The sequence below is a fragment of the Sycon ciliatum genome, chromosome 5 (genome assembly GCF_964019385.1).
Source record: "Sycon ciliatum chromosome 5, ocSycCili1.1, whole genome shotgun sequence".
Lineage (NCBI taxonomy): Eukaryota > Metazoa > Porifera > Calcarea > Leucosolenida > Sycettidae > Sycon > Sycon ciliatum.
In genome coordinates this window covers 21,124,649-21,148,087 of record NC_088647.1, presented here as the reverse complement: position 1 = coordinate 21,148,087, position 23,439 = coordinate 21,124,649, and the positions used below count along the sequence as shown (strand labels likewise).

The window sequence follows — 23,439 nt, the reverse complement described above, 5'->3', positions numbered from 1 at the left end:
CACTCGACCATGCTGAAATACGGCCAAAGTCATACCTGCGCAGGAAAGCTCGCTACTCCGCGACGTCTCCTCAGCAATTTCTACTCCAACACTACTCCCAAGGCCGCAGAACAAAGTGTAGTGTTGACTCGGACAAGGAAAAGCAGCGGTGATCACTTGTCACTCCAAACGACAAGCTTCTCCTTGCGCCACCAATAATTTTTTGTGCGACTGTTGATGCAAAAGTGACTGAAGGCCTGAGCGCAGTTTTTGAATTTTATTGCAAGATGCACGGTGAGATCGCGTGCTCTGTGACGTAGGATGACGCTTCCTGCATCACGATACGCGGCCATCGATCGCGAATGTGCCTGGAACGCTACTCGGAACAGACCATGATGGCAGAGGTAAGATGAGCTTCATTTCCTGCTTGAAATGCTGAGAACCCCCACTAACTGTCCTCGGAGTGTTGCAATTGCAGCAAGCCGTTGAAATATGCCCCGTACAGCATGGAGAGTTATTCGTCTTTCACACTTACCTCCTGCAATCCCGAACATAGTCCAACAGTAAAAGTCCCTTGTTTTCATGTCGATGCTCGACAAAAGCGGCTAGCTCGGTCCCTTTGTGTTGACTGGCACGTGAGCAGCACTGGCTGCACGCATTTGTCGCGTGAACTGCATGAGAGATTTCTTACGTCATAAAGAATGTGATTTCATCATCATTTCACTGGTCTTCGACCTACATGGTCAGGGAAAGTCCCGGTTCGTAGGCCTACAACACGCGTGTTCTTGAGCGCAGTAACAACACAAGTGTGATCACTTCCAGACCAACGGGCGTTCAAGGCGAGTAACAAGCGCACTTGACAAAGGTGACTCTGAAATCTCGAGAGCCGTGGGCCACGCGACTTGGCATTCCTGCGTCACAAGGCACGTGATTTCACCGTGCATCTTGCAATCAAATTCAAAAACTGCCCTCAGGCCTTCAGTCACTTTTGCATCAACAGTCGCACAAAAAATTATTGGTGGCGCAAGGAGAAGCTTGTCGTTTGGAGTGACAAGTGATCACCGCTGCTTTTCCTTGTCAGAGTCAACACTACACTTTGTTCTGCGGCCTTGGGAGTAGTGTTGGAGTAGAAATTGCTGAGGAGACGTCGCGGAGGGGCGAGCTTTCCTGCGCAGGTATGACTTTGGCCGTATTTCAGCATGGTCGAGTGGAAAAATTCAAAAAAGTTTATTTCAAGAAAATCCCAAAAGGAAGATGGGGGACATGTCCTCAGCGCTAGAAGAGGTGTTCTACTATCTGCCGGTGAATAGTTCTGGCCAATTGAGGACGTAGCTGGCTGTTTTGCCAGTGCTTGTAAATTGGCTATTTTCAAGACGATCATTTGTGGCGTCAGGGGGTGATGGACCTCGTCTTCTGGGATGCTGGCGTGGCTAAGCGGTACTGCTCCAGGAACTCTTCTAAGGTGAGGCAATGTTGGCTTGATGGAGTTTTGTTCATAGCTTGTTCGTATACGCTGTGGCGTGACTCGTTTCTAGACCCATAAATAATGTGATATTTCGGCCATTTTTGAGGGGTATGCAAATTTCAAGGTTCCCTTCAGAAACTTTTTCAAGGGCTTTGCCCAATCGATCCACACCCCAAAGGCAACCTACCTGCAAATTTTGAGCGAAATCGGAGAGATCCACTTGCACACATACTTTGGTATTCTCAGACATGCTCTCTTAAAGGAGCACCATATGTAAGGCCTACAATTTTTGTGCTTGGTTGTTTTGTCTGTTTCTATCCACAAGGATTGGACTGTATTCGCAAAAAAAAGTAATTTCCTGGCGTTGGCAACATGCAATAACCGTCCACCGGGTTTTGCATTTGTGTTATTGCCGTTTGGGGAGTTAAAATTCCGTTCCCGGCCATGTGAGTCTTGTTGGTGCAGGGGCTGTCCGCCGCACTACGGTCACTGTGGCATTGGCTGCACCGCTTCACATCCCTGGTACCCGTAGTTTAATCATCTTCGGCTCCGAATTTCCAGGGATGGTCACAAAATGCCACCTTAGATAATGCCTGGACCTACCAGCCTGAAATGCCTTCTGATGCCCGTGCGTTTCTGCATGCTTACCGCAGGTACGCACGAGAATCTCCGGCACACGGTCATGGCCAAGCGTATCGGCCTGCACAGCATCGCCGAGGCACTGAACGAACACCACCAGTCCTACTCGCCAAGCGGACCGGAGTCGCGCAGCCCGCTGATGGCCAGCACGCCCACCACCGGGCGCAAGATGTTCCGCACCATGTCTCCGCTGACTCGGCAAACGGACGGGCAGGAGCTCTTTGAAACCGCGGGACCACTGTCTCCAGTTACAGGTAAGGCAAAGGGAAGCCAACCACTTGTACATGATTGTAGTTAGAGTGTTCTCTATGGCTATCCTGTTCTTTTCCTGTTATACCACAGTCCATTCATTGAAAACTGGCACCCTAATTTTTGGGTCTCTCTCTCACATAGTTGTAGATATCGTGAAAACAACAGTACATCCTGCATTGTGTGACCCGTGCAATTACTCCTTGCCACATTTGAGGCCAGAAAAGTCCAAGAACAGGGAAATAGAAATGCAGCCAGGTTTTACAAAATTAGGACAGGTATGCCATTGAAAAATGTATTGAGAAGCAGATCCAAAACCCAGATTTTTGAGATTTAAAGTGGGTTTTTGATCCTCAATTCGGCCCAAATCCGACTTTCAAAAGCCAGCCGGACTGTTTCTGATGAATGGACTGTAGTGTGTTATACTGCAACCTCACGAGTCAATATCAATTATTTTAGTACTCACACAGTGGACATTGCTAGGCAAGGCTTTCCATTGTAAAATTATTCAATCTATGGTGACTTCTTTTCTTAGGGCCTCTTGGTGAGGGTGGAAATTTCACGGTGATTTTTTTGGTCTTGCTGCTTTCTTTCCCGACAACAGAACTGTCGCAAGAAGATGCCAGCGCTTTTCTGGAGGAGCAAGTGCGCAGTGTGCTGGAGGAATGCAACATCAGCCCCGGCCGTGCCATAGACAAGAAAGACTTCAGCCTGGTCTGCAGGCAGCTGAACATGGAAATAGCTGAGGAACAGGTTAGATTGTAACCCGTGTGACAGAAGCCCACTGCAGCTGGGCCTGTAAGGGTAGCGTGGGCTCGAATCTCACCACTGGCACCAAGACCGCCGGAAACAGCTTTCAATTGGTCCGGTTGTACTTTAGTCTTTCATACTTTGTGTAAAGTAAGGGCGGGTAAACATGCATCGGTATCCACATAGTTGGTCCGGTGATACCTTGACCAACCGGACCGGTTCTGGCGGGCCTGACTGCTGACATGTTGCATTTGGCCCGCAAGCCATGCAGGAGTCCATTGGGGGGACAAGATAGGGACTGGTGTATTTGCCTGAGCATGCGCATACATAGTACAGAAGAGAGGGACAGTATGTAGAGTCATGGTGCTGTGACAATCACTATACGCTACAAGTATGTTGGGTTGCCGGTATGTTCCCCTACTCGTAACCTTGTCTATGGTGGAAACAAACTCAATATAGTTCACCTGCCGTCATGCGTATATTTCGTATTCTGCAGGTGGATGAGCTCTTTGAACAGCTGGATAAAACTGGCGAAGGTATGTCGACAGTCTTTCACTTACATTTTGACATGCGCACGTCGATATCAGCAGCATTCCCTTTTTATATCTGGTGCACATGGCTGTGAAACGATCAAATCGTGTGTATGTTCGTTATTGTTGACGCATCCACCACATCCTGAACAAACAACTGTTTGAATGTCCTGAAACAGCTAGAGCCAATGGATTATGTAACTTTTTTCTTTTAATCTGCACCCCAGGTCTTATCAGTCTGGAGGGCTTTGTCGAGGGTGTGTCAACCAGCTTCAACGCTAGTCCACTGCACGACAAGGATCACTCGGCTGGGAGATCCTGGTCTCAGCGTCGCAGTCCTGCCGTACGTTGTGTGCCCCTATATACGTCTAGTGCTTTGTGTGAGCATGAGAGATAGATAGATAGATAGATAGATAGATAGATGCATAGATAGATACGGGGGGGGGGGGGGGGGAGAGGTCCCGTCCGCCGCAAAGAGGGCTCAACAGTGCTAGGGTGCACTGGAGCTAGTACACAATGGAAGCAGTCCTCACCAAGGAAACGTAATCTGTTGCTGGATGGGTGGGTGGGTGGGTGGGTAGATATATAGATAACTTAGATACATAGATACAGGGGGAAGTGGTTAGATACATAGATACATAGATAGATACATAGCAGGCCCGTCGGAAGGCCGGCTAAGTTGGTCCGGTTTGAGGGGGATCCGGGGGATATGCCCCGGGCATTTTTGGAAAAATCTGGTCTGAAATAGCTGAATTTAGCCCTTTCACAAGTTTTCAGAGGCAACTACAGGGAATACTTTTGCGTGGATACCAATGTACAATGTATGGCCTACTATGGCCTATGTATGGGTGCATGTACATATGTATGCATGATCGATAATACCAAGAGTAGATAAACAAGAGTGTGCAACTCCGGATCTCTCCTGCACAATCTCCAGATACCTCCGCCCACGGCGGAATGTTTTGTTGACATCACCTTTTTTTTCAGAAAAACGCGCATCTTGCCGCAGAGCAGTGTGAGAGCACGTGCTGGGCACCAACATTGTTATGTAAGCCCGGCCAAGTGCACGAGGCAAAACTTTCCAAAAGACTAGCAGCGCGTGGGTGGTCGAAAAGATTACGTCAACAAAAAATTCCGCCGTGGGCCAACCCATCCGCGCGGATCCGGGAGTTGCACACTCTTGTTTATCTACTCTTGATAATACATGCCATGAACCCAGAATTTTTTCTCCCTGATTTTAGACGAATCCCAGGGGGTGACCTGAGCCAGAGTTGGTCCGGTGACAACCAGACCAACTGGACCGGTTCCGGCGGTCCTGCGTAGATAGATGTAGATAGATAGGTGCTGACTCTTTCCATAGCAAGCAGTATGCTTGAAAAGGCGAAAACAGGCTGCATTTGAATAATCGACTTACAGTCCGTTTCAAAAAAGATTTGCAATCCTGGCGATCGCCCGCGGAGTTTGGCGTCTTACCGTATGAGCGCTCGAGCGCTGCCTGGAAAAACTCACTGTGAACTCGAAGAAATATTCCGCGCGAAAGCAGGAAACACTGACACTGAACTCACTCACGTTGATACAGTCATGTACGTCTGGTTTACAACAAACGAGTTCTTCCTCGTATCGATAATGGAGTCAGAGAGCTCGAGACATGTTGAAACGAAAGTGTTGTAAATGTTGCTGAGCGGCATGGGTCCCAATTCGTTTTTTGACCAAAATAGTTTCTTTGAGCTGCGATGCAATTTACTCACCGTGTGACGAAAACGACATCGACACGGACTCATTCCCAAGGCCATGAAGTCCCGGCATAGCTATCCGTGTGACTTCGACGACATTTTGAGAAAAGCAGACGCGCTTGTGAACGCTGATAGAAGACGGCGTTGACTGCTAAATTCAAATAAATTGGCGATCTTGAAATACTAAAATAAATCTCAAAAAGCTACAGCACGATGATTTACGTATTCACTCACACCATTTCAGTGTTGTGGGGGTGTTCACATGGCGTGAGTCAGTCAAGTGTCAGTCAGTTCGGCAGGAAGCGCGATCTCCAACAACAAGTCGTTTGGTGCAGCCATCTTCTTTGTCTTGTACCAGCTTGAGCACCAAAACAATGAAAAAAAGTTTGACTTGAGGATAGGTTGGGATTTGAACTCACAACTTCATGGTCAGCAGACAGCATTCATAACCACAAGGCCAAAAAGGAAAGGATAAATCGTGGGTTTTGATAAAAAATCGATACTGGCTTCCTGGGTAAAGTCGAAACCATTGGAAAAGGCCGGAAACCTGGCCGAAATTGTAACTCCTTAACGGCGGTTCCAATTGTTCCGAAACCTTCGCAGAACAATTTGCCGTGTCCTAACAAGCCATTCTATGTACTTTGTTGTCAAAATTTCCCTTATCTTCATACTTTTTAAGACCCAAACCTGATTGCATTTCTTTTTGAAACAGACTATAGAGACAATAGTCATAAAATAGCGATGACAAACACAACTAGTTTCATTCATCGCCACGCGTTGCACTCTTTGGACCGTACCGACATATAAAGTGGCAGGGAATATTGAAGAGCACTAGAAGACAGTTGTCGAAAAGGTCCTCGGGCTGCGTATAGTGCTCTATGTCCAGTAAATGTATGTATCATGCTGTCGGATGAGTGTTTCTTAACACGAAACTCTGAGTGACGGCAGAAAAGGACTTGGTTGTATCATTACCGTGTGAAAGGTAGATTACAATAAATACACAATTCCAAAATCCGAGGTATGAGTGCGTGACCTCAACCTAGGTGATAGCGGGTAGTCGACCAAGTTGCATTGCTGCACAGCACAGTGTTTCTGATGTTTCACCTCTCGCAATCTACATTACTGTGTGTTGACAATATACACAGGCTGGCGGTGACCTGGCCTTCACGCCGTTCAACGGCAAAACGTCCACCAATCGACGCAGTGTGCAGCAGCGGCCTGGCACACCCATGCAGCGTAGCAACTCTACTAATCGCGTCAGTACACCTGTTGTGCCATTCAGCTACAAGAGAGGTAGGCAAGTGGAGTAAGAAAGGACTTGAAGCTTTGGTAGATTCCCTGGTGAATTGCCTGCTGCTGTGCAGGGATCATCACAGATTTTGGTCTGGACACATGGAGCCGAGGCGGGTGTTTGCCTGTGTCCCAGTGTCCCAACGTGTACCCAAGTGGAGTAATACAGGATTTGAAGCTGTGCTAGTTTGCCTTGTGAATTGCCTGTTTCTGTGCTGGAATCCCCACGGTATGTTATCTGAACACATTCCCTCACTAGTGGGACCATTGTCCATACAGTCGTCCCTCTCTAATCCGGCACTTTATAATCCAGCACCCTCGATAAACCGGCACAATTTTCAGTAGCCAAATGTCCTCTTCATGCACATTGCAGCAGTAGATCAGATTTGTTAATCCAGCACCCTCCCTAATCCAGCAGATTTTCGTGGCACAAATGGTGCCGGATTATAGAGGGACCACTGTATTAGGTTAGGGCTTGTTTTGGACTTCCCATTCCAAATAAAGAATACAAACAAACAAAACAAAAACACACGGAAGCCAAGACGGATGATTGCCTGGTTGCAGCAAAGAACCCAAACCCAGTGTGTCCCTTAGTGTCTGTAACTATGTTTGATCGCTGGCTACAAGCGAGTGTCCCTGGTTCGAGTCCTGTTTGGGACAGTCAATTTTTTTCTTCAGACTTTTCCCGTTCGTGTCTCTCCCTCAAACTAGTCAAAACTATTTTTGATGAGCAACACCTCCACACATTGTCGGGCACCACAACTATTCATACAATAATGTGATTCATAGCAAGTCATTGATGATCTACAGGGAGCATTAGTCATTGACCTGTACATGATCTACAGGTATCATCAAGAGTAGATAAACAGGAGTGTGCAACTCCGGATCTCTCCTGCACAATCTGCAGATACCACCGGCCACGGCGGAATTTTTTTGTTGACGTCACCTTTTTTCAGAGAAACGCGCATTTTGCCGCAGAGCAGCGTGAGAGCACGTGCTGGGCACCGACCTTGTAGTGTAAAGCCCGGCCAAGAGCACGAGGGAAAACTTTCCGAAAGACTCGCAGCGCGTGCGTCGTCGAAAAGATTACGTCAACAAAAAAATCCGCCGTGGGCCTACCCATCCGCGAGTTGCACACTCTTGTTTATCTACTCTTGGTAGCATTAGTCATTGACCTGTACATGATCTTCAGCATTGGAACATTCAAGAAAGCTTGGACTTCGCTTGCACGGCAGTAGAGAAAGAGGTAGCTTTGAAGTCTCTGACAAGGAATTTCTGTGTGACTGTGATCTGCTCAGAACTGTTCCCGGTGCTCACACAGCTTCTAGAGGCTGATGAAGCTGGGTAAGTTGATGAGGTGTGATGCTGATGCTTCCTTGTTCTGACCTCACAACAGTGCAGTATGCATCACGTTCTAGTAGTACTGTAAGACCAGATATTTCAACGTCAACTTAAGTTACTATGATGATCTCCGGATTTTTGTGGGCTAGCAAGGTGAAATTCTAACGAATTCTGTCTCGAAAGCGGCACATGACTGTGCATGTACATATCGTTTACTGTTTTGCTGGTTCGTGTTTTCTTGGAACGGGCAATTCATACTGAGAATGAAACCCTACTCCTGTGCGTGCATTAAATGCACTATTAAAAGCACAGACCCCAAATTATGATACATTGACAAATTCTCGCCGTTAATTCATTGATTGTGAGGAACACACGACACAGTCAGACCTCGCTTATCCGGTCCTCTTTTATCCGGATCCCTTTGGCATCTGGAAGAAAATTGTTGGTTACCGATTTACAGCATATGCTATGCATACATACAGTATGTCTGTTCGATTATGCGGTTCCCTCGCCTGTCCGGATATTTTTGTGGAAAATGGATGTGTGCGGTTATGCGGGGTCTGACTGTAGTAACGTTACATCACCGAGAATTCTCCTTTCACAGCGTGTATGTAGATGTGCATATCATCGTTGTATGAGTGTGGTTTTTAATGCATATACGTAGGGTCAATGTGTGAAAGTGCATATGCTCGGAGGGCTTAGTGGAGAGCAATGATTCTTCCAATCTTAATCAAGTTGATTGAATATTTTGCTGAAATGAATTTGTGAAAAGCAGTGATTGAGTGTGAGCCAGTGTTGCTCACAAGCCAAACTCTACTTATGAAGCTGCGTGATGCGTCCAACAATATTTTAAATCAATTTTTTTTAATTTATTACTTGGGCACCAAAAGTCTGTTGCATGTGATCAAGACCTGCCATTTTAGTGTTGGCCAGAAGTATGTATTTTTTAACCCCCGTCCAATATCTACCCTTACATCATAGGGGTGCGAAGTTAAACTTTGCACTGAGTCATCTGTGTGTACGTGTATGTGCGTGTGTGTATGTGTGTGTGTATGTGTGTGTGTGTGTGTGTGTGTGTGTGTGTGTGTGTGTGTGTGTGTGTGTGTGTGTGTGTGTGCGTGTGTGTGTGTGTGTGTGTGTGTGTGTGTGTGTGTGTGTGTGTGTGTGTGTAGTAGTAGTAGTAGTAGTAGTACGAGTAGTAGTATTCTTTTATTTTCCATCGGAAGCCTCAACAGTGATGAACACAACTCTTAAGAGGGCCGATAACAGAGTAGAGGGGTGTGGGGTAAGAAAAATAATAATAAGAGATGTTTAAACTAAACTCAACTGATACTTGGAACAATAAAGCAGCAGTAAGCAGTAAGCAGTAAACACAGGTATACAATACAAGCGATGCAGATCAATGAAGCCGTTTGCTGAAAAGAAGATCAAAATACTTCGGAAAAGACGCTGCGTCTTTAAGCATGGTCATAATGGGATAAGGCAAGAATTAAAGAAATGTTTTTAAAAACGAATTTAAACTAGGAACGCAGTAAACACAGTTATACAATACAGGCGGTGCAGATCAATGAGGGCGTTTGCTGAAAAGAAGATCAAAATACTTCTGAAAAGACGCTGCGTCTTTTAGCATGGTCTGAAGGTGCTTAGCAAATGTAGTGCGGTGCTGGGTGCGCCACTCCACAGGCAAAGAATTAAAGAACAGTGCAGCACGATTTGAAAAGGAATTGACACCGTCAGTCGTCCCGAATTTAGATATTGCAATAGCAGCATTAAAAGAGCTTTTTGTTGTCCTAGGGCCGGTTGAAACGTGAGGGAAAAGGTCCGTCAGATTTGGGAGATGGAAACGACATGATTAACATGGATAAATTTAGCAATGCTACGAATAAGGTAATGTTCAAACGGATCAATCGACAATCTAGCTAACAGCGGCATGACGTCATCTTGTAGTTTCGAGCCACAAGCAGCGCGTACAGAACGACGATAAACGGACGAGAGTCTACATCCACAGAAATTGCAGATAACGAATCAGTAACGGTAGCGACGGCCTCAGCTTGTGAACGTCTGCTGGCATACAACGTCATGTCGTTAGCGAACATCGGGAGCTTGCAAGAAAAGGCCTCTGCTGTCAATGGGAGCTTCCGTACATAGATGTTAAATAGAACTGGCCCCAGAATGGTGCCCTGTGGCACGCCACTAGTGATTGCCACCAACGGAGATGTTCCAATGTGGGTAACCACCCGCTGTTGTCTGGCACAAAGGTATGATCAGAACCAGGCCAGGGCCGCTCCCGAAATACCGACAGCTGCGAGAGCAAGAAGAAGCTGCTGATGCTTCACCATATCGAACGCTTTTTTCAAATCAAAACAGACAACCGCCGTATGCAGTCCAGCGTCGCGCGAGACAAGCCAGTCGTTCGTAACCTTGGTGAGAAGCTGTCCGGTAGAACGGTGCTTCCGAAAGCCAAACTGGTCCACATGGAATGGGCAACGATCATTAAGAAACACGTGTATACGAGAACATGCACATGATACAACAGGAAGGCTAGTACGTGTGGCAGTTCAGACCGAGCGGCGTTGGTCTCGAGCAAGCATTAGCTCACGACGCGAGGAGGGGCGAGGTCATGAACGGGCAATTTTTCCGACGGGACTTCCTGTGTTTCCTGGTTACGTACGGTGCGATGATATCAAGCACAGCATTGACTTTCCCTGTCCACTCGTCCAACATCAGGTCTGGGGTACGGGATGTAAAGATATGAAGATCGGAGGACAGCAGCATATCGCAGAAACGCTGAGCGTTGAAGTTCCGGTAGTCTCTGCGTGTTTGATGGGTAGTAGTATTGCTCCGCACATCCATCATGGGCACTGGGACGGAAGTAATGACGAGGCGATGGTCTGAAAACTCACAGTCCACGACAGAGGCTAACGGAACTCGATCAATGTTCGTGAGAATACAGTCAATGGATGTACGGGTAGAGCCTGTTATTCTTGTTGCTTCAGTTGCTTTATTGGCCAGTCTGCACGGAAGCAGCAACGTGTCTTTGAGATGGTGGAACGCACTGGACGTCTGACGCAGAAAGTCCACTTTTATGTCACCAAGCAACACAATATTCTCACCGTCCAGCTGCTCGGTGGATGTAGCGAGCCGATTCCAAAACTCTACCGGCTCGGATGGGGGACGGTATATGCAACCAAACAAGGTACTATCTTTGCCTGTGCCGGCTCTAAGCCACATCAACTCTAGACTGGAGTGTGAGTGGTCCAAGATGTGCTTAGCTTTAATATCTTCCTTTACGAAGATGCAGATCCCGCCTCCTTTACGACATGGAGTGCAGGAGGATGGGCAAGTGCATCCATCAACGCACGGCCTGTCTCGACGTAAGAGAATTGTGCCTGGTACAGAAACCTCAGTGTCCGAGATGCTTGAGTCGAGCCACGTTTCCGTAACCGCCAGCAGATCTAGGCAGTGCTCATCTATTAGCTTAGTTATAACATGGGTTTTATGTCGTAGGCTGCAAATATTTATGTGGCCAACATTTAGTCGGTTGGATGGTGAATTGTAGAGTAGAATGCTGGGGTTGGAGGATTTGGGGACGAAGGGGTGAACACAGGAGCATGCGGGTTCAGGGGCTGTGAATACCGGTAGGTGGTGTGTGGCATTATGTGAGTGCTGGAGCTGTGCCGTCAGCACCAAAGCGCCATTCACGAACTGCAAAACCGAGCGAGTCCGGCCAAAATGCTTTGTCCTGTACGGTGGTGGCGTCCGACGCCAACACTGTGACCCTGGCAAACCCTGTTCGGAAGCGCTCCGAGGTGTACGCAACACTCTGCACAATGTGTACATCCTGTGCCTGACAATGCTCTGCAATTGATTTGGCATCACATTCGGGGTCCACGTTGCCAACGTAGAACACTTTGACTGTGTGTGTGTGTCCGCGCGCGCGCGTGAGTGTGTGTGTGCGCGCACGCGCACATGAGTGTGTGTGTGTGAGTGTGTGTGTGTGTATACGTGTGTGTGTGTGTGTGTGTGTGTATACGTGTGTGTGTGTGTGTGTGTGTGTGTATACGTGTGTATGCGCGTGTGTGCATGTATACATGTATACATGTATATATGTTCGACTACAGGATGGTAAAGATTGACACCATCTACAAAGTCTGGCAGGAGCAGAATCTGGATATGGAAGACGAAGAGTCGAATGCTATAAAGTTTCTATCTGTAAGGGTTTGGAGGAAATCTGGGTTTGGAGGAAATTGCAACTGTGCACGCTGATGATCTCAATCATCTCTTGCATTTCGGGTAACACTGGGACAAAGGTTCCCACAGGGCACATCACAGGGCACATCACAGGGCACATCACAGGGCACATCACAGGGCACATCACAGGGCACATCACAGGGCACATCACAGGGCACATCACAGGGCACATCACAGGGCACATCACAGGGCACATCACAGGGCACATCACAGGGCACATCACAGGGCACATCAACACCATCATCGTGTGACACCTCTTTTGTCTTTCCATTGTTGGTAGAGGCTGGTTTCAAAAGAACATATAAACGTGTACTGCGTGTGGTGCATATACATGCTTTTCCTTGTCGCCATTTATTGCACAGGGAACGCCGCATCTGCTTACACGCAGTGTTCTGACCAGATGACGAAACAACCCTCTCCTGCATGCGGTGACAGAGCTAGATTCGCGCGACATTTAAAATCCATGTAGACTACATACTGCTGGCCTTAAAAGAAAGACATTACAATTACACCATAGCGGCTCAGTGGTTGGAACATTACTGATCATCATTATTACCTAGTACTTGTCCCTACTGATTCCCCTGGTACCTACAAGCGGTCAAATATTGCACATTGACTGCATTTATAATACTCCTTTTTAGAGAAGATGATAAATAGATAGTAGACCTAATTCGGTCTATGAATGCTATAGTAGACCTCCTGATCGGTCAACAAGCTACGCTTAGCAAATGTACCTTTCTCGAGTCCTGGTGGTCATAGTCAGTTTATAGGACTTTTTCCCATATTCATTCCCTCACTTCCCAAGTTCATTTCATTTCAATTGTTCGAAAAAATTAAAATCTATAGAAAAGAAAAGGAGCAAGGAACTACAAGTTACGCTATAATGTCCACTAACACCACCAGTTACTTGCGAATCAGCTTATGCGATAATATTGCACGACACTGACCAACGGTACTGACGTTCTACAACTAACTGCCAATCAGCTCTAGCAAGTCTTGGATGCGCACTCCAACAGCCTTCCAACTTGTCAACTTGTCTGGGTTGTGTGCACCTTCCCCTCCTATGTTATTCCTATGACTTGGAACCTTCCGAGTTGGAAGGCTGTTGGAGTGCGCATCCAAGACGTGCTAGAGCTGATTGGCAGGAAGTTGCAGAACGTCAGCACCGTTGGTCAGTGTCGTGCAATGTTATTGCATGAGCTGATTGTCAAGTAACTGGTGATGTTAGTGGACATTATAGCGTAACTTGTAGTTCTTTGCTCCTTTCTTTTCTATAAATTTATCCTAGGCTCTCCATCTGAGTCCATTCCTGCACACCTGATGAGCCGTCCTAACATATAATCGGATAGCGAAACAGTATGGCAGGGTTTTGAAAGGAAAGAAAAAGTGTGTGTACACGTCTGTGCGTGTGTGCATGTGTGTTTGTGTGCATGCGCGTTTGTGTACCAGTCACTGGAGATGAACACCAACGGAACAGTGGATGTCAACCATCTGACGTCGCGTTTAGAGAGTGCTCTGGAGAATGACGAGCTCACAGCCAATGCCACAGGTATGCCAGTGTCAATCAGAACCAGGGACGTAGCCGGTCCCCCCCCCCCCCCCCCCAGAAGGGGGGACCGGCCACATATGTGTAGGATGACTAATGCATGTCATTCATGGTCATCATGTGCATGCTGAACCTAGGCCGACATTTTTAGGGGGTCCACGTGCCCCCCGTGCCCCATGTGGGCTATGCACCTGCGTAGCAGAATGCACATGCATCTGGACCGACTCACTTGCTGGTGGAATATAATAGGCGATAACTGAATCATCGAATAAGAAAGAGGATGCGCAGAAAGGGAGAACAAATTGGCTGTCCTCTTTTCCAGAATGTTTTAGAGTATCGATTTGATGGTTTAGCTTTGAAGTAGTAGACGAAATTCTGCAACATGCCATGGTCCACCCTGGCCTTGCCGATAGTGACGTGGTAGCAAGAACTGTTTGTAGTTTGGTTTGCGTGGTCCATGACAGCAGGAGCTGTGCTAGTCGAACTTGAACCCTGTGCAATTCACACTACTCGTCCCCTGTATATCAGAGCAAGCATTCACCGAACGTCACCTAGAAATACCAGGCGTATTCCACTGGAAGACAATGTAATGGATGACCGTCCATCGAAATCATGCTTGCAGTTGAGCCAGGTTTTCTAGGTATGTTTGCACCCAAACATCAGACTTCCGTGACCCATAAAACAATCTTGAAAATCCAAACAGGCTTCCTTCATGTGACGACCGGCTTCTCAACTAAACAGTACAGCATATCACACATGAAAGGCCAGCACGAAACATGTCTAAGCCACCCTGAGTAAAGTCACCAGTCTCCTGTACATCGACAGTGTGTGTGAGTGTGTCTGTGCTTTTTGTTTGTGCTGCCCTGTTCCCACAACGCACAGGCAATCGTTACCTGGCATTGCACTTCATTCACGAAGAGATTCACGCGCTCAGGTAACTGGATAGTGCAAACCAGTTCATTGTGTATTGCCTACACTGAATATGCCTTGCTCACAGCCAGCTTTGCTGCCAGTAGCTGTAACTATCCGTTCAACTACCAGTGGCGTCTCAGGATCACACATTTGTATTTTGTTTCTATTATATTTAACCGCTTCCCCAGATGCAAGCGATGCTTATCGAAGTGTATCGTGGAGAATGGGAAAAGGAAATGAAGAATGATAAAATGATATAATGGTATGTTGTCAAGCTCTTTCATTGCGGGATGCTGCCGCTGTGATTTGTTGTGTTAGGCTGCAGCACCATCAAGGCGAGCTCGAGACGCAGAAGGCACGTAATGACCTTGCACGCATTCAGGAGGAGCACAATCGACTTGTCACAGAGGGCGATGACCTGGTGGAGCTGCAGTCCAAGCGACACGAGCTGCGCTTAAAGTAGGTCTTGCACCGTATCTAGCTGGCGCAAATGGAGATAGAAACAACCCTTCTTGGCACGTCCATCATGCGTTGTTGCCAAATATCGGTTTCTCCCAAAATTGGACACATTTTCTCCAGACACCCGGACTCTCAGTACAATGAGCAGTTTTCCGTTTGTGGTAAAGTTGCATAAATATAATTTTTATACAGTCTTACCACAACACGTACGTGTACAGTGCGCATAGTCAGGGATTTCCGTGCGAGTCGGAAAGCGTGCTTTTAGTTTTTTTAGGATCGGTTATTGGATAGGTGGATTTCCGATAGCTCTTAATTAATTTAGACGATTTGGTAGTATTGGCCATTCATGGATTCGTGCCAGCAGCCTATCTGTTTGTGATGTTTCGTGGCAAGCCAACATGGTTATTATCCCTTTGGAGCCCGGTCATTCAAATGTCGACGGTTGCAAAGCAGTGCGGTATTTTGAGTGTCTCAGAGGTAGATTATGGCTTGTGTTTGGGGAAGTCTGTCTAATGCAGTAAGGCTTGTGCAGCGGTCAATACATGTAAAAGTATCACGCAAAGGCCTTTCCAATCCAATGTAGTCCTGATTTGGATCAAATATACCGTATGTCCGCACCTTTAAAGCCATGGTGGTATATTCGATTATAAATCCAGTCTCAGTTATAAAGCCATGTGTTTAATGACATTAGAAGTATGTTTTGCAAAAATGAAGTAATAAGTACTATGCTAACAAACTTACAGCCCAGCACGAAGGGCGAATAAGTAGATTTAGATTAAAATTTCTATGTGGACTTTGACTTTTATGGCATGGCATAGTGGGTGAGTCATTTTGCATCTAAAATAGGTAGGAAAGCAGCGGTGTTTCAATTATAAGGCCATGGCTTTAAAGGCGCTGCCATACGATATGCAAGTCTGTCCTCTTCCTTAAGAAGAAAGTTCTGACAGCGTTGGGACGGTTTTTTTGTAAATTTGCTGAGCGCGGAGCATTTTCGTACACGAGAGACAGGTCCGATTGGAATTGGTTGTGCCTTAAATTTCATACTGTAGCAAGCGAGTTGTTTGATTTTGCTTGGTGAAACTTGAAGTCAGACGGCTGATTCCAACTGGACACATGTATTTAATTGTTGAGTGCCTCTCGGTATAATAAAATATTTCAACAGAGCTTTCGGCCACACTCCAATTTTCTACTTCCTCAACCCGTCACCACCATGCGCTCCTAGCTGAACCAATGTACGGAAGTGTCTGTGTCCTTGCTGTGCTGGTGTGTTATGATTCGTACAATTGGTTCGGCTAAGAGCGCACGGTGGCGATGGGTTGAGGAAGTAGTCTCTCAATGCACAGCACTGCTCAATGAAATCCAGTCACAGCATTGCTTAAGTATGCACTGGGCGTTGTGCAGCCCTAGACCTGCGAACACTGGGCTGCGGAATGGTGCGAGGTGCAAACTTGAGTGACGCGACTGGATTTCATTCAGCAGTAGTGTAGATCTAAATTGTGTGTGCTCCTCGCTGTTCACTGTGTGTGCTCCTCGCTGTTCACTGTGTGTGCTCCTCGCTGTTCACTGTGTGTGCTCCTCGCTGTTCACTGTGTGTGCTCCTCGCTGTTCACTGTGTGTGCTCCTCGCTGTTCACTGTGTGTGCTCCTCGCTGTTCACTGTGTGTGCTCCTCGCTGTTCACTGTGTGTGTGCTCCTCGCTGTTCACTGTGTGTGATGTAGGGAGGCTGAGGGGAAGTTCTCTGAGAAGATCGCTGCTCACGACAGGGAGCTGCGCACGATGCAAGACAGGCTGTCCAAGGAGGAGAGCCTGCAGCGTCAGCGCCTGGAGCAGGCGCTGGAAGACATGCAGAGCGAGGAGAAGATGCTCAGAGCGGAGCTGAAAGAAAAGCAAGAGGTGCAGTACTGCCGCTCGGGCATTTACAGTATACGGATTTTCCGGGGCCCGGGGGGGGGGGGGGTGGAGGACAGGGGAGGGTGGAGGACAGGGGAGGGTAGAGGACAGGGGAGGGTAGAGGACAGGGGAGGGTAGAGGACAGGGGAGGGTGGAGGACAGGGGAGGGTAGAGGACAGGGGAGGGTGGAGGACAGGGGAGGGTGGAGGAGAGGGGGTTGAGAAGGTAGTACAGCATGTGTACTTTATTCAGTATATGGATTTTACAATGCATAATTCTTGTATCGTGCTCTCGTCTCAGACTTCCTGGAGGTGCATGTATGACGAATACCATGGTTAGTTCTTGTTCAATGCGTTTCCTCTGATTGGTATTCGCCATGTTGCTCTGTGTCTTGCTGTAGCAATTGGATGAGTACGAGGCTGACGTTGCCGAGGCCAACAGCAATGTGCACCTGTGGAAGAGTCAGTGTGCAAAGCTGAAAGAAGACCTCGATGCTCAGCGGGTTGAAGCGTTACAGGTAAGGCTGGCGAGAAGGAAACATCCATTGGGCCCGGGGAAGGAAAGGCGTGTGGCGTCGACCAATTAGAGCAATGCAATGAATGGCAGTGGAGACGGTGGAGACGGTGGGTATTGATAGCGGGTCTTATCAGTAGAGCATTGCTGGCCTCAAGCGAAGGTTCCTGGCTCGACTCCTGGTCGGGTGACAGTCCTTTTTTTCCTCCGACTTTTCCCGTTTCCATTCCCTCAACTAATGAATATTTGCTACACCAGTGCAAAGTATAATTCTGTTTTCAGTGTTTTCTACGAACATATTTTTATGATCAGTCATCACCACTACACAAAGGTCGTTGACGCTGAAAGTTTTATTCAAAAGAAATCTCCAAATTTTCGCCCTTGGGGCTCCATCAGGGAGTAAAATAATAATGAAATGAAACTGGCTCTGTAGCAAGCTATAATAGCGGAGCATTCAGACATTGAGACATTGGCACTACAGAAGTGAGGAGAGGAAAGCATGAGGCGTCATACATTAGCACTATAATAAATGAATGACGAGGACAACAAGAGGTGCACACTGGTTACATGGTGATAATCACACAAAGTGAGAGAGAAGTGCTAAGGGGGCACAAGGGAACGCAAACCAGAGCGCAACATAAGAGTGAAACGTGTAACGTGTAACATGGAAGTGAAACAACCGCACATGCACCAACTCAAACACACAAACGCACACACACACACACACACACACACACACACACACACACACACACACACGCACACACACTCTCACACACACACACACAAACAAACACACACACACACACACACACACACACAGAAGTGTCCTCTTCCGTTATGGACCATCCTTCGTCCTCATTGATTTCGGGCCTTCTGTCCCTGATTTCAATCGCCTCCATTATCTTTCGGCTTGGGAGTGATGTCTCACGACCCACGATCTGGGCGTTGTTGAAAGACTCGAACCCCGTCGCCGCCGTCGCCTCCACCACATCGCCGTGTTGCATCCTGTAAGGCTGTAGTGGAATCCCCACGGGGATTTTGCCACTCTGGCTCATGCCTCCCGGTAGTGCTCGCCAAATCTGACATGTACAGGACGCTCCGTTTCACCCACATACTCCTTTCCACAGACAGTGCAAAACATAGAGTACACCACACCTTTCACCACACAAAGACTATCAGGCATACCCGCATCGCACGCTCTGCATTCTCTCGGCCGCCCACGTCCTCTGTCCCTCCTCTGCTTCTCACGTAAGCAGCATGGACGCTCAGACGACGCAGTAACCAGAAGTATCACTTAACGATCCCCTGGAGGTAAACACAACTCGCACACCAGGACTAAATCGACGGACTCTGCGCTTAACTTCCTTCGCAAGGCGATCATTGATGAATGGTAGCTTAAGCACCGCTGGCAAAGGAGCCTCCCCGCCTGCCCGCCCCTGGGTCGGCTTGTGGACTTTGTTGACTTATTTGATTGCCACAGTTTTCGCACGCCGGATTTCATTCTCGGGGTAGTCGTTGCTGCGGAGGAGTCTGGCGATCTTGCCAACTCCGCGAGACTCGCCCGCGGATGTGGAGGCCGGTTTGAAATTGCTCTGCGCATTTGACTCGTTGCGACAGATCGCTTGACCGGCATGGGGAGCAACGACTGGAATGACAAGTGCACACCGATTTGTGTGGGCTTCATATAGAGCTCCCAATCCAACCGGCCTCCCTGGGCAGTGATGGTTAAGTCGAGGAAATTAACAACGGGCTCCTCGCCATTCCGGGAACTCTCCAAAGTGAACTTTATACTTGGGATGCATGCTGTTAAAGAAGTCGACGAAACGCAGAAACTCCTCTAATCCAAAGAATCAGAGGAGGATAACATCGTCGATGTATCGCCTGTACATGAGAGGTTTAAGATGGTACTCCGCTAATGCCCTCTCCTCCAAGTGAGACATGAATAATATAGCAAGCGGCGGAGCAAGGTGATTGCCCATGGCAATGCCCCTGACTTGTCGATATTGCTTCTCCTCAAACTCGTAGTAATTAGACGTAGGAGCGTATTCCAGCATATTCCGAACATCGGATGGCTCAAGCCAGAACATGTCAATTTCGTCTCTATGACTTTCGAGAGCCTCCATCGCAACGTCGATACTTTCTTGGATTGGAATATTGCTATATAGTGCGACCACATCCATCGACGCAACAATACAATTTTCCGGTATATTATGATGTGTGCGGAGATCGTCGATGCATTGTTTGGTATCTCTCAAATGTGCAGGCACAAAACGCAGCAACTGATTTAATATGCGCTCTACCAGGAGGGGCATGTTGCTCGTTGGGCTGTCGCATGTTGACACTACCGGACACAGTGGCATTCCTGGTTTATGATCTTTAGGAAGCCCATAGAATTGTGGCATGCGCGAGTAGTATTGGTACATAGCTTTCTCTAGTTTCTCAGGAAGTTTGTCCTTTATACAGCCCTTTAGTGTCTCACGACACTCACTGTCCAACGCATCAATCTTGACTCTTTGAGGTTCGTAATCAGCCGGGCAATTAAGCATGTTATTCTAACCTTTGCCCGATAGTTTTCTGCGAACATAACAACAAACCCCTTTCCTTTATCAGAAGGCTTCACAACTACTTCGGGGTTGTTCTTCAACGCCTTTTTAAGATTCAAATTGCGATTTTCGAAAGTTTCTTCCGTGTTGCAGAGTCACTTGTTTGTGTGTGTGAGAGTGTGTGTGTTTGTTGGTGCATGTGCGGTTGTTTCACTTCCACGTTACACGTTACAGTCAACGTCGCTTATAACGACACTCGGCGGCGGGGCATCAGAAAAGTGTCGTTATTCACAAAGTGTGGTTATACCCGAAGTTTCATTATATTATGTATTACAGTTGGATGGGACTTTGCTCTGGAAATTCTGTCGTTATTCGCGAATTGACGTTATATCCGCAGTCGTTATTAGCGAAGTTGACTGTACACGTTTCACTCTTACGTTGCGCTCTGGCTTGCGTTCCCTTGTGCCCCCTTAGCACTTCTCTCACGCTTCTCACACTTCTTTCACGCTTCTCTCTCACTTTGTGTGATTATCACCATGTAACAAGTGTGCACCTCTTGTTGTCCTCGTCATTCATTTATTTTAGTGCTAATGTATGACGCCTCATGCTCTCCTCTCCTCACTTCTGTAGTGCCAATGTCTCAATGCTCCGCTATTATAGTTTGCTACAGAGCCAGTTTCATTTCATTATTATTTTACTCCCTGATGAAGCCCCAAGGGCGAAATTTGGAGATTTCTTTTGAATAAAATTTGCAGCGTCAACGACCTTTGTGTAGTGGTGATGACTATCATAATATGAATTGGCTGCAGTGGAGCCTCCGCGTTCTAAAAAATGTTTTCTACGAACAGCTATTTCTTTTCAAGAGATAAGAGCACCAACATCTTAGAGCTCCAACAAGACCTCTCACCCTGTGTTTTGTGTATAAGGTTTGCAACTTCAATGATTCAAAGCACTGGTGGTGCACTTACACTTTGGTATCGTATTGTCTGCTGTGTGGCTATGCCCTCAGCTGTTGCAACGGGAAAGTGACGACAAGGCCTTCCAGGAACAACTGGAAATGGAGATTGCCAAGCGCATGGAGACGGAGAGAGCGGCACAGAAGGTCGGTATGCCCGATGATTTGTGTGGAAAAATCCAACCCCATGTATCTAGCTTGCTGTCTCAACTAGGCCGGGCTACATGGATATTGTAAACTGAATTATCTATCAAAAATGCAGTGAAGCTGATTGTGTTTCTAAATCGAATATTTGTAAAGAAGAGGTTGCAGTAGTGACTTTGGTGATACTTGGTGGAATTGTGTGTTGCTCTCTACCTGGGAGCTTGCACTTTTCCTGCCGAATCCACTCAAAACCGCCATCCAGAGCACATGAGAAGTCCATTGAACCTTCATCGCGGCAAACCTGCAAGAAAGCATCGCTCCCTGCTCAATACACAGTGTTTCGGGGAATTCACCCCGTATCAGTTTAGCTTGAGTAGGCTAACGAAATTGATTATTTGTGCTTCGAGGAAGGTACAGTACGATGGACTTCATGAATCAATCGAGTGAGAATTCAATTCAGCAGGAAAAAGTGTGATCCCCCACTTAGAGGGAGGAACACACACTTCACACAATATTTTAGCTGGTGGAAACGCCGCTGAGATGTGCAAACTTTACTTCTTATGTGCAATTAGATCAGCTGGAGTCAACCTCACAATTCGTATTGGTAACTTCAATAGCTTTCTGTTTGCACAGGCACTGCAAGATCAGTATGACGAGATGAAAGCTGACAGGGATTTCCTCCGCCACCAGCTAACCATCTCGCAGAAGAAGAGCGGAAAGCGCCTATCCGGAAAACACTCCAGTAAGCCGTAATGGCCGACGCATATGCTAGCTGCCGGTGATGTTGGGACTGGACGTTGATGACTATGCCGTTCCCACTCTCTATGCATTGCAGTTTACTCAATCTGCGGACAGAACTGTTTCATCCTTTGTGGCCTCATCAGCGCAGCACAGAGAAAATGAGGCCGAACCTGATAGCAATGAAAAATCAGTCTATGTACCAGTATATCATTTGGACACCAAGTGTACTACTATATCGGTATGCTGTGCTTATTGAAATGCTGGCGTGTTTGTTCTTCGGCACCCGTTCTTCAGCACGGCCCAGTACTGATGGCTCAATACACGTTCTCCATCTGTCTTTCAGAACACCACTGATGCTACCTTGTATTAAAGTGGACAATAGTATCCAGAATAAGGTACAGATAGCGGCCCCGAGACCACTCTAGCTCCATGTGGAACCGTGACAAATCTGATATATTCTTACCGAAAAGTCTTTTTCTCTCCTGTCCTCCACCGTGCTCCAGGTTCCCGCCTGAAAACGCAGGATGTGCGAGTGAAAGCGTCGCCGCGTGTCGGACGTCGCACGTCGGCCCGAACTCCAACGACCAACCGTCGCTCTGTGAACCTGGATCAGCAGCCGACGCGGCCCGGCGCCCTGGACTTCAGCGAGCCATCTGACCAGGAGGACACGATGGGTGAGCACAGGAGTACCATCTCATAAAATATGTTAGCAGCTCCCTCCAACAGGCTACAGCCCAGTGTTTGCGCGTCTTTGGTTCAATGGCGCATGACGCTTCTTGTTTCGTACTATCGCACTGCACCGAGCGGTACTGGATATCCCCCGTGTGCAGTATGCAGTGGATGAGACCTAGTCTGTCCCCCCCCCCCCCCCGTGTGCAGTATGCAGTGGATGAGACCTAGTCTGTCCCCCCCCCCCCCCCCCGTGTGCAGTGGATGAGACCTAGTCTGTCCCCCCCCCCCCCCCCCCCGTGTGCAGTATGCAATGGATGAGACCTAGTCTGCCCCCCCCCCCCCCCCTGTGTGTGCAGTATGCAGTGGATGAGACCTAGTCTGTACCCCCCCCCCCCCCTATGTGCAATATTCAGTGTTCAGTGGATGAGACCTAGTCTGTACCCCCCCCCCCCCGTGTGCAGTATTCAGTGGATGAGACCTAGTCTGTACCCCCCCCCCCCCCCCCCCCCCCGTGTGCAGTATGCAGTGGATGAGACCTAGTCTGTACCCCCCCCCCCCCCGTGTGCAGTATGCAGTGGATGAGACCTAGTCTGTAAACAGTGGCCGGGGGTATTTGGTATTTTTAAGGAGAATACTTGAAGCGCTCTATGTGGAGCAGCGTGTGTATCTCGCACAACCTCTTCCCTGCGGCATATGCATGTATGTTACTCCGGTCTTCCGTGTGTTTGGAGGCGAGTCTTCATTGCTGAAACCAAACACTGTGCATTGTGTGTGTGTGTGTGTGTGTGTGTGTGTGTGTGTGTGTGTGTGTGTGTGTGTGTGTGTGTGTGTGTG

At 47.8% G+C, this 23,439-nt stretch overlaps 1 protein-coding gene across 1 annotated transcript in view; it reads left to right on the top strand.

The window, feature by feature from the left end:
• Window positions 1-23,439, top strand: part of LOC135818004 (myosin heavy chain, non-muscle-like) — a 37,569-nt gene that overhangs the window by 4,907 nt on the left and 9,223 nt on the right. Inside the window, exons 4-18 of the mRNA XM_065331321.1 lie at window positions 2,098-2,337; window positions 2,937-3,085; window positions 3,579-3,618; window positions 3,840-3,955; window positions 6,491-6,638; window positions 7,934-7,979; window positions 12,098-12,188; window positions 13,677-13,776; window positions 14,656-14,707; window positions 15,004-15,144; window positions 16,863-17,037; window positions 17,435-17,551; window positions 21,103-21,195; window positions 21,826-21,934; window positions 22,437-22,607. Of these exons, the coding sequence (XP_065187393.1) occupies window positions 2,098-2,337; window positions 2,937-3,085; window positions 3,579-3,618; window positions 3,840-3,955; window positions 6,491-6,638; window positions 7,934-7,979; window positions 12,098-12,188; window positions 13,677-13,776; window positions 14,656-14,707; window positions 15,004-15,144; window positions 16,863-17,037; window positions 17,435-17,551; window positions 21,103-21,195; window positions 21,826-21,934; window positions 22,437-22,607 (1,788 nt within the window). The remainder of the gene's footprint in view (window positions 1-2,097; window positions 2,338-2,936; window positions 3,086-3,578; window positions 3,619-3,839; window positions 3,956-6,490; window positions 6,639-7,933; window positions 7,980-12,097; window positions 12,189-13,676; window positions 13,777-14,655; window positions 14,708-15,003; window positions 15,145-16,862; window positions 17,038-17,434; window positions 17,552-21,102; window positions 21,196-21,825; window positions 21,935-22,436; window positions 22,608-23,439) is intronic.